General features: G+C 34.6%; 1 protein-coding gene across 4 annotated transcripts in view; it reads left to right on the top strand.

The window, feature by feature from the left end:
• MTBP (MDM2 binding protein) overlaps positions 1 to 17,459 on the top strand; it is a 69,637-nt gene that overhangs the window by 27,150 nt on the left and 25,028 nt on the right. For all 4 annotated transcript variants that reach the window (XM_081070734.1, XM_081070733.1, XM_081070732.1 and 1 more), the window contains 2 exons: positions 12,257 to 12,430; positions 13,625 to 13,732. In XM_081070734.1, coding sequence (XP_080926860.1) covers positions 12,257 to 12,430; positions 13,625 to 13,732 — 282 coding nt within the window. The remainder of the gene's footprint in view (positions 1 to 12,256; positions 12,431 to 13,624; positions 13,733 to 17,459) is intronic.

Below are 17,459 nucleotides of genomic sequence, written 5' to 3'. Positions count from 1 at the left end.
TGGCAACCACCACCACAGCCAGTCCTGCTTCCACGGCTCCTTCCCCTTTGCTGGAACTAGTTGGGCTGCGAATTTGTGTCTACAGCTCACAGTTCTCAAAACTGCAGATATTCTGTTGTTTTGATCTGACACAGCTACTGTTCTGCTTCTAGCACTGGGCAGGTGGGGGCAGGGTGAGCTCTTGGAGGGTAGGGAGGGGGCGTTTAAACTCAGTGCCTAAGGCTTCTGTTCTCTGTGGCAGTGAGGGCTTAAACCACCATTTTCAGCCTTCTTCACTCAGTCTTTGCTCCGAGGTCTCTGTCGTGAGTGTTGGGCCCAACCGTGTTATATGCTGTCCCCTCAGCCCTCTGGGCCATAAGCAGAGCCCTAGCAGTCCGAGTTCTTCCCTCTCCCACAGCTGCGGTAGTTCCGGGATGCAGTGAGCTTGGAGCGCTGAGATAGGTCTGCTTCTGCGCCCCCGCGACTCCGTCTCCACACTTCTCCTTTCCCGCCTCACCCGCTCGCGCGATTTGCCCACCTTTAGGTGATTTCAGTAGTGGGCCTCTTCGTCTTGCTTGTCTGCTGTGCAGGGAGTTCTTTGTGGAGTTACAGTTGTTCAATTTGTTGTGAATTCCAGGGGAGATTACCAGAGGCTCACCTCACGCTGCCGTTTTTATGATGTCACTTCAGTTGTGGTTTTTTTTTTATGTTGTTTTTTAATCTTTTTTATTTCATTTCAACTTCAAGAAAATACCTTACTGTGTGGCTTGATTTGATTTTTTTAAAAATTGTAACCTCTTGAAATTTGGAGATTTTAACTTCGGTAACTTCTGAATAAGATGGATGTCGCATGATAATCTTATAAGCTAGATTGTTGATATTAATTAGGCTATATCATTAAGGGCAGTTTAAACTGATATTTTAGTTTTTTTCTTTGTTTAAATCTTAGTAGAACAAAATCAAATTGGACAGTTGATAATTAAGTACTATTCTACCCATAGCCGTCTGTATAGAAGAAATTATTCCATTGACAGGATTCCTTTTGTAAAAAGAGTAGCCATGTTTTAGCTATTATAGAAGGTTTAATAGCTCTTCCATAGAAAAACTTCATATTCATGCTTAGTTCGACTAAATAACCTTTCTCACTATCTCAAATCAGATATCAACTGTCAGATCAGTTGCCTAAATGAAAACTCTTGTTTTCGGACAACCTACTGAATTATGCCCAGCTGTTCTCTGCTGTTGCCCTGCATGTCGCCTATCTTCCAGACTGAACTTTAAACTGCTTCCTACAAATATTCCCTGATTTATTTTTTTATGATCTTGTTGTTCATTCATTCATTCAGTCATCCTTTCATTCAGTTTTTTGAAAACTGAGTAAATACTGTGTATCTGTCACAGTACTATAATCTGGGATCAGTGATGAGAAAGACAGACTTGGCTCCTTCTCTCTTGGAATTAATACCGTAACATAGAAAATAGATATTGACAAGTAATTGTAAGTCTTACTTGTTATAACACTGTATTCAGTAGCAATCAGCTAGAAACAATCCCCAAGAGATATTACGTGAATAAAAGCAAGGTATGGAAAAGTTATTATGCTGACATCTGTGGTGAAAAAAATCAGGGTGTATATATGTAAGCCTTTATACCTATTTGTATATGCATCAAATATTCAGTTTTTCAAGAAGTATTTTTATTGAGTATCTAAAATACACAAGGCACTGTTTTACATGCTGGACCAACAGTAAATAGAATAAAAGTCGTTGCCCTCAGGTAGCTTACATGATAGTGGAGTAATAGCTTTTGTTTTTCTCCCAGATAATTCTATGGTTAGGTCGCTCAATTTTGGGTGGCCTTTACTCCAAAGCCATTTTCTCATTCAGGACCTAATTTGCCAGCCCATCCAAAATTACAAGTGGACTGTTCTCCTGACATTATATCCATCTTCCCAGCTTTATTTTTTTGCCTTGGTACTTACCAATATCTAATATACTAAATGTGTATCTGTTTATCCCACTGAAACTGAGAAGAAACATGATGAAAGTTTTTTACTTTAATTCATTGATTTATTCTTCGTGCCTGGAACAGTGCCTGATGTTTGCTAGGTATTTAAAAATATTTGTTAGATAATAAGTGAAATATATATTTTCAGGTAGTAATAACTGCTTCTGAACAAGTAAAGAAAGACTTTTAATGGACTTCATCCATGCAGTGTGAACCAAAATTTGTGCCCCAGTTTTTAATAGTTCCTTAGGCTTAACATATCATCCCTTGGTGAAGTAAAACACATACATATGTATTAGTTTGAACCATATAGGTTTGCTGTATTTGTATAACAAAAATTGTTAAATATCAGCATAAATGTCATATGGTTTGACCTAAAATAGAAAAACAATGGTCCACTAAATTATACTTAAGAATAGCAAAAGAATGATTTTTAAAAGTGGTTTTTGGTGAAATACCCAGAAACTATTATGATACTGGGGAAAATGCAAAAGAACTATATGAACAAATGCAATTAACTAAACCCTGTTACATTTCTGAAGAAAGACTTCTATATTTAAACCTGGATTGAAAAGCCAGTTCTATAATAAAAAGTGCCTGGCTCACCGTATGTTGACAGAAAAGTTTTATGAAAGTGTCAAAAAATAGGATGTTGATCATTGCCAAACTTTATGTTACAAATGAAAAAGCTAAGGTACAGAGAAATCAAGAAAATTCTCTAAGGCCACAGGGTAAAATCAGAATTTCATCCAAGTCTGGATGTATCTCCATACTGTTGATGACAATTTTACATTTCTGAGTGTTGTTGCCTCATTTTTTTAAAAAAAAAAAATTGGAATTCTTTTGAAAGGAAAAAATTTAAGGGTGATCTTGGGAAAAAAAAGTGTCATTATTTTGGCAGAGACGAAGTATTCTCCCAGTCGGCAAAAATTTATTGTGTATTCAAGGCATTAGTCTAGGTGCTAGGAATTCAGTAGTGAACACTATCAACCAACTTTCACTAAATTTGACTGGTCACAGCACTCAACAACATAGTCGTTTTCTTCAAGGACATATGGAACATTCTTCAGGTGAGACCGTATATATCTGTGAGGCCATTATATGAGGCGCAATAAATTTAAAAGGATAGAAATAATACACAGTATGTTCTCCGATTACAATGGAATTAAATTAGAAACCAGCAGAAATGTGAGAAATACTTTAGTATTTGCAAATTAAAAAGCATTCTTCTAAATAACCAGTAGGTCAAAGAAGAAATCAGAGGGGAAATTAGATAAAATAGTCTTAACTGAATGGAAAGACAAAACGTAAATCTATGTGAGGCAGCTAAAGCAGTACAATTGTGTTTCCCTGAAAATAAGACCTAGCCATATATATTATATAAAACCTGGTCTTATATTATATTAAAATAAGACTGGGTATTATATTAATTTTTGCTCCAAAAGATGCATTAGAGCTGATGGTCTGGCTAGGTCTTATTTTTGGGGCAAAACAGTAAGAGGATTTTAGATGCTTAGAATGGGAGAAAGATCTAACATCAATAATCTAAACATCAACCTCACAAAGCTAGAAGACTAAATCCAAATAGGTAGAAGGAAGGAAATTAGACCAGAAGTCAATTAATATAATACTGAGGACTATAGCTAACAAAAGAAGTATATGACCTGTGCACTGAAAATGACAAAGCATTACTCAGTTAAGGAGATATACGCAAATGTAAATGGAGAGATATACCATGTTCCTAAATTAGAAAACTCAGTATTAAGATGGCACTTGTCTTCAAATTGACCTATAGATTCAATCCAATATCTAACAAAATTCCAGGAGGACTTTTCATAGAAATTGACACACTTATACTAAATTTATATGGAATTGCAAAGGACCTAGAATGGACAAAAGAACTGTCTTGAAAAAGAAGAACAACTGAGAACTTACACTCCCTGATTCCCAACTTAATGTATTATAAAGCCACAGTAGTCATGACAGCGTGGAATTGGAGTAAGAATACATCTCTATCAGTGGGACAGGATAGAGTAAAAGATGGTAACAGGAAAAGGATAGTCTCCTTAGTACAGTGTTGGGAGAGTAGGATATTTGTTGTAACAAATTTTATACATGTTAGACTTTTACATAAAAATTAACTCAAAATGGATCATATACCTAAAGGTGGGTACTAAAACTACAAAACCTCTGTAAGAGAACATATACACCAAAAGGACGATCTGTCAAAAGAAAAAACTATAAAGTTACTAAAATTAAAAATGTCCCTCTTTTCAAAAACACTAAAGAAAGATTTTTAAAGGCAACTAAGAAAAAAATACTTCTAATCATATATCTAACATATATACCGGAGGTGCCAAAAAAAATGTTTATAAGTGGACACTTGGGTCAGCGTTGCTCAAGCAGTAGTTCTCCTTAATCAGAAGTGTCTGGACACTGATGGTAACCACTTTGAGTACCTCTTTTAATTGCAGAAGTCAAACGTGACTTGTATTCATCTTTTGTTATTGGTATATATCAAGTATTACAATTTTAACACAGTTTTCCTTTCTTATAATATGTATACATTTTTTGGCACCCTCTGTGTGTGTGTGTGTGTGTGTGTGTGTGTGTGTGTTTGTGTATTTGTGTATAAACTCAATAAGGAAACAGCCCAATTAATAAATGGATAAGAGACTTGAATAGACATTTTACTAAAGATACATGACTAGCTAATAAAATGCATGAAAGATGCTCGTTATCATTAGTCTTTAGGGGAATGCAAATTAAAGCCACAATTTGATTCTATAATACACTCACTTGAATGGCGATTTTTGAAAACAGTGACTACCAAATATTGAGGAGGAATTGAAAAAACTGCAAACCTCACACATTGTTGGTGGGGACGTAAAATGGTACAGCTACTCTGGAAAACAGTTTGGTAGTTAAGCTTACACTTAACAACATAGCCCCGTACTTTCGTAGGTATTTATCCAGGAGAAATGGGAACATATGTTCACTCAAATGCTTGCAAGCAACTATTTATAAAAGCAGTATTCATAATAGCTAAGAATTACCATGTTTCCCCGAAAATAAGACCTAGCTGGACAATCAGCTCTAATATGTCTTTTAGAACAAAAATTAATATAAGACCCGGTCTTATATTTTATTATGTTAGATAAGACCGGGTCTTATATTAATTTTTGCTCCAAAAGATGCATTACAGTTGATGGTCCGGCTAGGTCTTATTTTCAGAGAAATAGGGTCGAAACTGCAAATATCCATCAACTCATGAATAGATAAACACAGTTTGTTTTGTCCATACCATGGAATACTCCTCAGCAATAAAAAGGCGTGGAAAGTTTTGGGTGTACCTAAAAACGCTAAGTTTATAAAGTCAACCTTAAAAGACTATATATGATTTCATTTGTGTGAAATTTTTATAAAAGGCAAAAGGAGGAAGAAAGCACATCAGTGCCTGCGGCCGTGAGTAGGAAGAGAGATTGATTGCAAAGAGATAATGGAAGTTTTCCAAAACTGGATTAAAGTGATGGATGCAGCATTGTGTCATTTCTTTAAATTAATCAAACTCAGACTTTGATATATGTGTGTACATGTGTACATACAGAGGGTGCCAAAAATGTATACACATTTTAAGAAAGGAAAACTGTATTAAAATTGTAATACTCAATATATACCGGTAACAACCGATGAATACAAGTCACGTTTGACTTCTGCAATTACAAGAGGTGCTCAGCGGGGTTACCATAAGTCTCCAGACACTTCTGATGACGGCGAACTACTGCTTGAGCAACATTGACCAAAGTGTCCACTTGTATTGTCACATTTTTTGGCACCTCCAGTTTATGTATTAATATTGACTGTAACTGTTGGAGGCATGTGTGTTTGTGTGTGTCTGAATATGTACTTGCAATTATATTCTCTATTGACCTCTGGCATAAAAAAGCCATATAAGAGCAAATTTCAAAGAGAACATTAATTCACTGTTAAAACTGTATGGGAATCTAGATCTCTTTTAGGTAGTAACAAGGTTTCTTTCATAGAGATGTTTATTTTGTGCCAGGGTTTATTAGAGAATATAATTGTAAGTACATATCCAGACACACACAAACACACCTGCCTCCAACAGTTACAGTCAATATTAATACATATATATATACATATATACATATTAATACATATATATACACATATATATAAATACATGTATACACTTTTCAAGAAATGAGTATTCACTTAACCAGTATATTCTCTTTCCCTAATTATCCTAGGATATTTTTCTTTATATCATGTGGAATATTATTTCCCCTTTGCACGAATATGGTTTTGTTTTTACATTGTTGAACTGTTATACAACAACGGGGGTCCTACAGGATTTTCAGAACTGCTGCAAAGCATATTCATATAAAATATAGCTACGTTTTTATTGTACTAGAATTTTGTTAATGAAAGTAATAGTGACACGTCTCTTCATTATAGTTTATATACTATTTTTAAAATTTGGTACAACTAAAGGAAACTTGCTATTTCTGCTTCTCTCATTTTACCTGTCATGTAGATCCAAAGTGGATGTATGGATTTGGGTGATGAGGGGCCATGCAAGCCCTTGAAAGTTGATAGTGTAAAAATAACAGATGAAAATAGAGAGGGATTTTCTGTTATCATCATTTTCCCGTATTTCTTTAGGAAGAGCTATGAGAATTGAATAACTATGCTAATTGTAAATCTGCTACTCTGTGTATTTACATAAAAATTATTTAATGAGTCTTCAATTAACATCTGCCAAATCTGGAACAAATTTTTTAAATGACTGCCTAGTCATTACGGTTAGGGGAATTATTTAAAATAACTACTTTTCTTTTGAGGAAAATAACATTGTTGTGATTATAGGCTTCAGCAATTATAGTACTAATAAAGGGGACGGAATTTAAATACATGTGAAAAGGATGACATGGATTGAAGAGACACCTATAACTTGAGTTTGCAAAGTGCTAAATTGGTAAATGAATTAAGTAACTCTTGGCAAACCATAGTTTTAAATACAGCTGGTAACAAGTGCTTTTCCTTTCTAATAACCTTTATTTAAATTCCTTTTCCAAGATTGATGTTTATGAATAGCATGAATATCTCTATTTCAAGCTAATTGCAAAAAAAACCATTTTTTTGTGTTTCGTGGTTGTTTTGGGGGATAGACTTTAACCTACAATAGGCTCATATCTATCAACAAAAGTATTGCAATAAACTTACAGTAGATTTCTCTTGCTGTGTGTATATAAACACTGTATATTTGGAGATGCCAAAAAATGTATACACTGACTTATATTCATCTTTCGTTGTTGGTATATATCGAGTATTACAATTTTAATACAGTCTTTTCCTTTCTTAAAATATGTATACTTTTTTGGCACCCTCTGTATATACATACATATGTAAATATATATTTTATGTACACATATATCCCAAAATTCTAAGAACTCTTTGTGTTAGAACATTACATTCCTAAGATAATTTTAAATTTTAAGAAAAGAGCTTTGTCGAGATGTAATTCACCCACTATGCAATTCAACCATTTAAAACATACAATTCCATGGTTTTTAGTCTGTTCACAAAGCTGTGCAGCCATTACCAGTCAACTTGAGGACGTTTTCATCTATCCCAAAAGCAACTCCATACCCTTAGGTAGTTACTGTGCACTCCCGTCACCTGACCCTCCCATCCCTTCGTCTGTTTCTGTATGGATTTGCTTGTTGTGGACATTTCAGATAAGTGCCATCGTACAATATGTAGTCTTTAATGACTGGTTTCTTTCATGTAGCATAACGTTTTCAAGTTCATCCATGTTGTAGTGCATCACAGTACTTCCTTCCTTTTTATTGCTAGATAATATTCCATCATTTGGATATACCACATTTTCTTTATTCTCGTATCAATTGATGGACATGTGGGCTGTTGACACTTTTGAGCATCATAAATAGTGCTGCTATGAATATTCATGTACATGTTATTGTGTGAATGTATTTAAATTTGTGTGAGTCATATTTTGTGTGAACATGTTTAAAATTATTTTGAAGTGCAATTACTGGGTCATATATTAACAGTGCGCTTAACTTTTTACGGAACTGCCAAACTTTTGTTAAGTGGCTATACCATTTTATATTCCCACCAGAAATCTATGAGGGTTCCAGTTTCTCTATATCCTCATCAACACTTGCTATTATCTGTACTTTGGATTATAACCATCCAAGGGATGTGAAGTGATGTCTTTGTGGTTTTGACTTACACGACCGTGTTGGCTAATGATGTTGAGCTTTCTATGTGCTTATTGGCTATTTGTGTATATCTTGGAGGAATGTCTGTTCAGCTCCTTTACCCAGTTTTTAATTGAGTTGTCTTTTTATTATGAGTTGTGGGAGTTATTTATATATTCTAGATACAAATCCTTTATAAGCTATATGATTTACAAAAATTTTCCCTCATTCTGTGGGTTGACTTTTTTTTTAATTGGTAATATTTATTGAGCAATTAGAATACATCAGTCAATGAGCTAAGTAAGCACTTTCCATGCAGCATTTCACATTGAATCTTCACAGCAGGCTTGTCATGGATAGTTTTTTTTTAATTAATAAACTATTTTTTAGAGCAATTTTCAGTACATAGCACAATAGAACACAAAGTACAGAGTGTTTTTATATAGTTCATGTTCCCACACTTATATAACCCCATCCATTATCAACGTCGTACACTAGAGTGGTGTATTATTTCAGTTGATGAACCTAAATTAACACATTGTCATTAAAGTCCGCAATGGGTTGATTTTTTATTCTCTTCATGGTGTACCTTGAAGCACAAAAGGTTTTAATTTGAATGAAATCCAATTTTCTGTGTTTTTTTCTTTTGTTGCTTGTGCTTTGGTATCACAGTTAACAAATCATTGCCGAAGCCAAGGTCATGAAGATTTATGCCTTTGTTTTGTTCTGGAGTTTTAGCTATAATTTATATCTATGATAGATTTTGGATTAATTTTTGTATATATTCTGAGGTAGAAGGGTAGGGTTCCAGCTTCATTTTTTTGCATATAGATGTCCCGTTGTCGCAAATCATTGGTTGAAAAGACTGTTCTTTCTCTTTTGAGTTGTGTTGGTACCTTTGTTGAAAACCACTTGGCTGTAAGTGTAAGAGTATATTTCTTGACTCTCAATTCTGTTAATCTGTCTGTCTGTCCTCATACCTATACCTCACTGTCTTGATTACTATAGCTTTGTAGTAAGTTTTCAACCTGGGAAATATGAATCCTCTTTCATTTCTTTGCTCTTATCAGACACTCACATGCTTTTCATTTCCCTGTCCTCCCAGAATGATCACATAATAATTTCAGATTAATAATCACTGTTTTTGTTATGTTTACGTAATCAATCGCTATTCACAGTTGAGCCATGTAGCATATCTTACTTTTTTCCTGTACAGTATTTTGTTTTATCTAGAGTTGCTGATTCTTTTTTTTTTGTTTTTTGAATACTCAAACATGAAGCCTTTTTCCACTTGAGAAACTCCTTTCAGTACATTCAAGAAATCTTTCTGACCTGTGTAATCCAGATTGGTTGGTTTTACGCTCTTAAGTTTGTTGCATAGCTTTTGAGTCAGAAGCTATCTTTTCATCATTATGGAAATCTATTTTGTTGGTTCCTTGGATCCTTGGATCTTCCTGTTTCTTCATTTACTCCCTCATTTTGGTGGGAGTAAAAAATCTCTAAAATCCTTTAATGTTCGTGTAAAAGGGTTTATAGAAGAAAAATTTTTTGAAACCCTCCAAGCCTAAAAATGTTTTTATTCTACCCTTTCTCTTTAATTTAGCATTCTAGGTTGGAGAACATTTTTCTAGTAGAATTTTGAAAGCATTGCTCCATTGTTTTCCAGCGTTTAACGTTGTTTAGAATTCTAGTATCATTGTTTTACTCTCGATTTTTATTTTTATAAGAAACCTAGATTTTCTCTGGAATTTTGTATAATCTACTTGTTGTTTCTAGTCTTCTGAATTTTCAGATGACGCACCTTGTTGGGTGTATTTTTATACCTATATTGGGTATTCAGCATGCTTGGAAAATTGTCTTTTTATTAGGGACAATGTTATTATTATTTTATTGCTAATTTATTTTCCTCCATATTTTAATGTTCTCTCTTCTGTTACTCCTGTTTGGATGTTGTTCCTTTTAGTTTGGGTCTCTGTCTCTCTGCTTTTCTTTCCTATTTTCCATTTCTTTGTGTTAATCTACTTTCTGATAGATTCACTGAACTCTATTGTCTAACCTTTTAGTTAAAATATATATTTCTACTTTCTTAATTTTAGTGTCCATGCGCTCTTAATGTTTTTTTGTCCTCTTGTAATTTTCTGTTCTATTTAATAGATGTGATATCTTCTCTGAGGATTTTAGTGATCTGATATGTTTGTTTTTGTCTTTTTGATTTATTTTTAGTCTCTTTTTTCTGTATTTTTTTTTTTTTTTGGCATCTGGCTTTTATACTAGAGACTTTTTTTTAAAGATTTTATTGGGGAAGGGGAACAGGACTTTATTGGGTAACAGTGTGTCCCTCCAGGATTTTTTCCAAATCCAGTTGTTATCCTTTCAATCGTAGTTGTGGAGGGTGCAGTTCAGCTCCAGGTCCAGTTGCCGTTGTTAGTTGCAGGTGGCGCAGCCCACCATCCCTTGCGGGAGTCGAGGAGTGAACTGGCAACCTTGTGGTTGAGAACCTACTGGCCCATGTGGGAATCGAACCGGCAGCCTTCAGAGTTAGGAGCATGGAGCTCTAACCGCCTGAGCCACCGGGCCGGCCACTAGAGACTTTTCTTGAGGTCTCATAATGTTTGGCTGCCTGCTCATATTTAAGGGAGAGTACCAGAAAGCTGATTGGAAAATTGGGGTACATGGGTGGAGCTTGTTGACTATGATCTTCATTTTAGGATGATCTTGCTGGGACCCAATAGGAGGTAACCTCCAATATTGGGATTCTTTAGTCTTTCATGTAGGACAGACCACATTTCCAAAAGAAGACTCAGTACTGCTATCAGGCTTCCAAAATTCTGGAAGTTATGTGAATGAAGAAGAGTAAAGAGCCTCAATGTTCTGTATAAAGGCATTCACCATTGATAATTCTGACCCTAAGCTTTGTTTTTATATCTCCCCGGTCAGAGACACATTGTTTACTTTCTTCAGAGAATACCACTAGTATTCTGGGTGAGGGAAAGGACAATAATTTGCCTGAATAGAATAAGGAGGAATCAGGAAGCCAAACTGCTTCTCAGACTTTCAACCTGTCTTCTTATTTCACCTTGAGTTTGCTTATTATACCATCTGGGGTCACCATCCCAAAGTCTCTTGGCATGGATTGTAGTGTAAATTGTTTTGCTTCAAAGCTTTCTACTCTGTTTTTCTCAGCTTCCTTAGCAATTGAGAGATTGAGGTCTGTTGCCAGTTGTTCATCTGCTTTTCTGCTTTCAGAATTTAGTTGCTGTTCTCTTCTCTCAGATATTAGTCCTTGTGGATTTATGCTATTTTTAAAATCTCTTTATTCTCATTTCATGGAATTTCAGGAGATAGTGAAAATAAATTCTTATGTCCAATGCACCATCTTCAACAAAAAGAACTCTGCTTCTATTTTTTTTTTTTTGCTTCTATTTTTAATCTCAAAGGCTTCACAGTTTTTCTTCAACCTTCACTATAACCCTCACTTGATTTGTTTTTAAAATATACTAGGCACTGTTGTAACTGACCTTCACATAACTGGCATGCCAGATTAATGAATGCTCTCCATTCCTTCTGTAAAATACATTATGGGTACCCACTGCAAGGAGCAAAAATATACTCTTAAGTATGTCTGTTTACTTCTCACCCACTAGTTGAGTTGGGTGTGCCTGTAGGGGTCAGTTTATTTCACTTGAAAGAAATGGAAACTAGAAATGGTAGTTGATATATTATGGGTGTGATTATATAAAAATAATATGGAACTCTAGTGACCTACATCCAAAGTTAATGAATGAGTATACATAGTTTTAATTTAAAGTAAAATGTTTATGCTTTGTATCATTTTTTGTGTGTGATTCTCTGCTTTAATAGCATTCTCAGTTAAATGAATAACTGCTAGCTCCAAATGTATTGGGTAATAGCTTGTTTTCAAATAACAGAAACGTCATTATATCCTATGGGTCAAATGTATGATTCTGCCATAGTGCCTGCTGACTTTTCACGTATTTAACAAGATAATTGTTTTTCTTTAGTTCCAGATGTTGAAGTGAAAGGAGAGTGTTCTAGCTATTATCTCTTGTTACAAGGCGATGGCAATAGAAAATGTAAAGCCATACTCATTCACTCAGCTAACCAGATCAATGGTTCATTTGCACTCAGTTTAATTCATGGAAAGATGAAAGCCAGGGCAGAAGAAACGTCACTGAGTAAGTGTTAACTTTAGCTGGAAAACATTTTTACATTTGTTTGCATATATAATTAACTTATGTGGTTTTTAATGAACTTATTTTCCCCAAACTCCATTTCACTTTCAGTAAATTTACCTTTTATTTTAAACATATAACATATTTGAACAATGCAGGGTATAGAGAATTAATCCCTTTTACATTATACCCAGTAAAATTTACTAGGTGAATCTTCAATTCCAAATAGGACATTTTTAGTACTTTCCACTTGAAACACATATTATTTTTCTATAATTTAGTTCTCATTTTCATTTACTTTCTCTTACACATCTTGTTGTTTTTTTTACTGCTCTTCCTTTCTCTCCAACTCTATGTTTCGGTTATTTATTACTGTGTGACAAACCACCTCAAATTTAGCTTTAAAATGACTGTTTATTATTATATCTCATAGTCCTTTGAGTTCATGGCTCAGCTGGATGTTTCTATTTTGAAGTCTCACATACGAGAGCAGTCACACGTAGCCGGGGCTCCAGTCATTTGAAGAATTAAGAGGATGTGGTGTATAGATGGCTCTTTCCCCCAGATGTTTGGCACCTGGATTAAGATGCTGGAACAGCTGACAGTGAACTTTCTTTTCACAGTGCCATTTTTTCATGTCCAGCTTGGGCTTCCTCACATCATAGTCTCAGGATAGTTTGATTTCTTATAGGGTTGCTAACTTCTCTTAGAGCAATTACTTTCAGAAGCCTCAAGGGTTTTATGACCTTGCCTAGAAGTCGTTCACTGTCACTTTTACCATACTTTGTTGGTTTCACAGGGCCAGCCTGGGTTTGTTGTGGAAGGACTCCACACCTGGGGAAGAGCAGGAGGTGTGGTTCATTGGGGTTCTTCTTTAGAGTCAGGCTTTCATACTCTATCTGTGTTTTCTGTAGGAATTTCAATTAGCTGAGCCTGCAGAAGAAAATGTGATAGAGGGAATTCTATCCTGCTACCTAAATCCTTCCCTTTAAGAAGCAGGTGAAAGTTTAAAATGCACAATACTTTAGTATGCTTATTTCCTGCAGCTTAATTATCATTTATTTTGAAATATGCAAGATCAAGAGAGATGAGCAATTGACTTATTTTTTTTAATTCTGTAATAACACATTTCCTGGGCACTGAATATTAATTGTTATCATAGAACATCTTTAATACTGACTTTTTTCTGTTTCTCAGGCTTCCCTTTTGACTTCATGTCACTTCCACGTTTTTCTGGGGAGCAGCTTATACAGAGAGAGAAGCAGTTAGCTAATGTTCAAGCTTTGGCTTTGAAAGAATATCTGAGTAAGTAACAATTTTGTACATTTTATTCTACTGTAAAAATGTTGACTTGTTCAGACATAATACATTGTTATTTCCACACTTTTTCTTATACATTTTGTCTTTTTTGTTGTGACACACATTTGTAGAGGTGATTTAGAGTAGACAAAGACTGCAACTTTTTTTCCATCAGATTCAAAATATTCCTATTTATTTGTACATCATTGTTAACATGTATAAAAATATTTTTCCAGGAAACATTTGTATTTCATCATTCTTAACCATATGCTGGAAAAGATACTTGCAATTTATTCTGGTTAATATAGATCTCTTTAGATTTTCTTTATGTATTTTTAGCTATCAGACAATAGAGACTACAAACAGAAAAAAACACATATTCAGAGAAGTTGATATGTTAGCTTGAGCATTGATTCTTAGGCTTTAATCATGAGTACCAATAATATAATAACTAAGCATATTTCACATACTGGGTAAAATTGGCATTATGGATTTTCCTTATTCAAGAAATAGACACCTTTTCAAAGGTCATAATTTTTTTTCCTGTATTTCTTGGTTATCAATTTTAACATTTTTTAATAATCATTCATTAATATCTAATATGAACTTATTTTAAGCAAATTGTTACAGAATTTCTAAGAAATTAAATTGTGAGTCCTCATAAGTTGCATGTAGAAAAAAATGATATTAGGATTAAGTAGATATATTGTAAAATACAAACTATCATTCTTTAAAAGCACTTAAAAATATTTTGACTTTAATAGACTGTTATTCAATGGAAATAAATTTTAGAATACTTGGTCTCAGTTATTCATGTAAGAATTACCTAATTTTTCAGTTGTACAAAAAGACAGGGTAATTGTGTAGTCTTGAATTCCTCCAACCATTGATTTTTTTTTTAACTTTGAAAATGATATTAGCTCAAAGAAAATATAATTAGAAAGGCAAATCAGTTTCAATAAAAAGTAGTACATGTTAAATCCAAGAAAAAAATAAATACTGTGATACTAGTATTTCTGGGATAAAACACTTTCACTTCAAACATCAACCCGCAGTATTATTCACTTGTTGGCCTTGTTCTGTCTCTGCTAAACCCCTGTGCAGGCCCCGACTCCTGCCATAACCCTCCCGCCACTGTTTATAACTTGGTTCCTTCAACATCTCCCCTATCTTTCGTTGTTACCTCTCTTCCTTACCCTTCCAACCAGAAACACTGTCAGAGTGGAAAAACAGGCAGCTCTCTGAAGCTGGTGCATCTCTCCTTTGGGTAAGAAGAGTTAACCCCAGTAGGGCCATCCATCCTCCATGGCTGGAAAGGGAAATACTAGCAGCTAAAACTACATAGCTGCCTATAGATGTGACTAGAAGTGCTGCTAGGGGCCGAGGGGAACAGAAGTACCTACTGAACAGACGCTAAAAATGTAGAAGCACCAAAATCTGAGCTGTAACACAGGCAGCACCTGTAAGGGTGGAACAGAGCCTGGAAGGGGCAGGTAGCGGCCTGAAGTTGAAGGAAGCCTTGGACCTAAGTAGCCGCTGGAGACACCAGCTCTGGGCATATCCATGAAATGGCTCATTTGCAATCTGAAGCATTAAATCTTGACTAAAATTAATGACCCAGTTAATCCATTTATGGTGGAATTGCTTGCTGAATCAATCTCTTCTCTACCCAGAGAGTTAATACTGGATTAAAAACTGGGGACAAAGATGCATCTGTTCAGAATTCTTGTGTCTCCAAAGACAGGAAAATGACTGCAAAACAGTTTCCAGTGTAAGAACATCTGAGTGTCTAGTTCAGTGATTCTTAAAGAAGTGAAATATGAATATAAAAGTACTTAAATTGATATTTTTAATTAATCTGTACATGATGAAAACTCAGTAATGTAAAAGGAACAGCTATTTTTGGAAAAAAGAATCAGTGATTCTGTATCAATACAAAGATTGTAGTCTTTGCTGAAAAACAAAGTTTTTCCAAAAGGTTTTTCAGAATTATCAAGACACAGAGTGAACTTGTTCTTATTCTCTGCCCACTCTTTCTCTGACTAGTACTGAACCAAAAAGAGCAACTGGAAAAGATTGCATGAAAATGTACTCACGTTAGTGAGGCTCTTTGTTTTTTAAAATAACACAAAAATCAAATAAAATTCCTGTTAGGGTTTAAGTTTTTAGCCTAATTTACTGTCACTAATGTTGTTTCTTTTTTTAAAAAAAATTATGTCTCGTCTTATTCTTTAGAATGATATTTAAAATTTTAAATTTTAGAATTTATATTTTACCCATTTTTTGATAATTTGTAACTTGTTGCATTTGGAAATATTAAACATCTTGTTTCACGTATTTTTAAAGAAGGAGTTTAAGAACAATTTTCAAGTAAAAGTCCATTCAGTGTGATGCAAAACAAATACCAAAACAGCAGTCATTCTGTTGCAATATTGGGTCACTATTCTCAGCTCTCCACATCTTTTTACCATTTATGGAACCAGTGCAAACATGATTGCTTCATCTGCTGATCCTTTAGATATGCTGCTCTATATTTTTCTTTAATAAATCCTTAGTTATTACTAGCTTTTGAAGGAATAGTATTCTTTAGCTAATTTATTTTTACACTTTAGTTCAATATATTTCTCCCAAATCCTTATCTGCCACTTGTGTGCAAACTCATTTATGTAGAGATTATTTTTCACCTGGGTAAATTATCCTGCTCATAACCCTGTTAAACTTCATCTGTTTTCCATCTCTATTTCTCAATCATCAAGGTCAGAAGGAAGGCGTGCCCTGGTCTCCAGATTGCCCAATATGTCATCTGATTGACACGTTTCCATAAGCATACGTCAGATTCATGATTTAAGTATATTTTTAGGATTAATGCAAATATAGGGCTAATTTCTGAAGCATATTATTGATTACATATCATTCAGATGTAAGCAAATCATCGATAACTTTTTGTTTTAGAGTGGCTTCCAGCAGATTGTGCAGAGAATAAAAAGCTTGATTGTTTTTTATATTCTCACTCAGAAGATGTAATAAAAGCAGCATATATTACAACTCTCACTTTACCACAACTATAGTGGTTCACTGCAGAAGTCATGTGTTATTCATCTTGGATCAGAACTAGAAGAACCCTTCCAAATTACCCACATTGGTGAGGTGGGATTTTACAGAGGCATTTCTCCTAAAGCTGATAGTGTAAAGCAGAACCTCAAGACTGGCTGCTTCTTTTCCAACCTATTCTATTCTGTTATTTGTGTACCGACCTCACCTAGTGAGGTCATGTGCTCTAATCCTTTGTATCCAAGGGCACAGCGCTGTTCCTTCCAGGCAGTGCATGCGCAAATGTCTGTTGAATTGAATTCTCTCTGAATTTATACTTTACTATTTTATTATAAAAGAAAATGTGATTAGCCAATAAGTGTTTCAAAACGGAAATATTTTTATAAAAGGAATGCATAGGTATAGTTTAAAAATTCAAATGGAACTGGAAAACTTAAAAGGGAAACCAGCAGGGCCCTCCCCTTTTCTCCCCATCTGTCTGTCTCTATCCACAGGCAGCTAGTTTTTCTGACATATCCTTCAGTTTTTGAAATAATATCTGTATGCTGATACTTCTTGACCTACCAGTTTTAGATATTATTTTAACATCTAACTTTGGAATGTTAAAGATAAAGACAGTTCTCCCACATTATCTTCACTTCTCCTTTCCACTCTTTCCAGTGACATCACGAATTTTGGTTAA

The sequence above is a fragment of the Rhinolophus hipposideros genome (genome assembly GCF_964194185.1).
Source record: "Rhinolophus hipposideros genome assembly, chromosome: 13".
In the NCBI taxonomy this organism is placed as follows: domain Eukaryota; kingdom Metazoa; phylum Chordata; class Mammalia; order Chiroptera; family Rhinolophidae; genus Rhinolophus; species Rhinolophus hipposideros.
The sequence above is the reverse complement of the archived record's forward strand: the minus strand, read 5'-3'. Positions and strand labels throughout refer to the sequence as shown.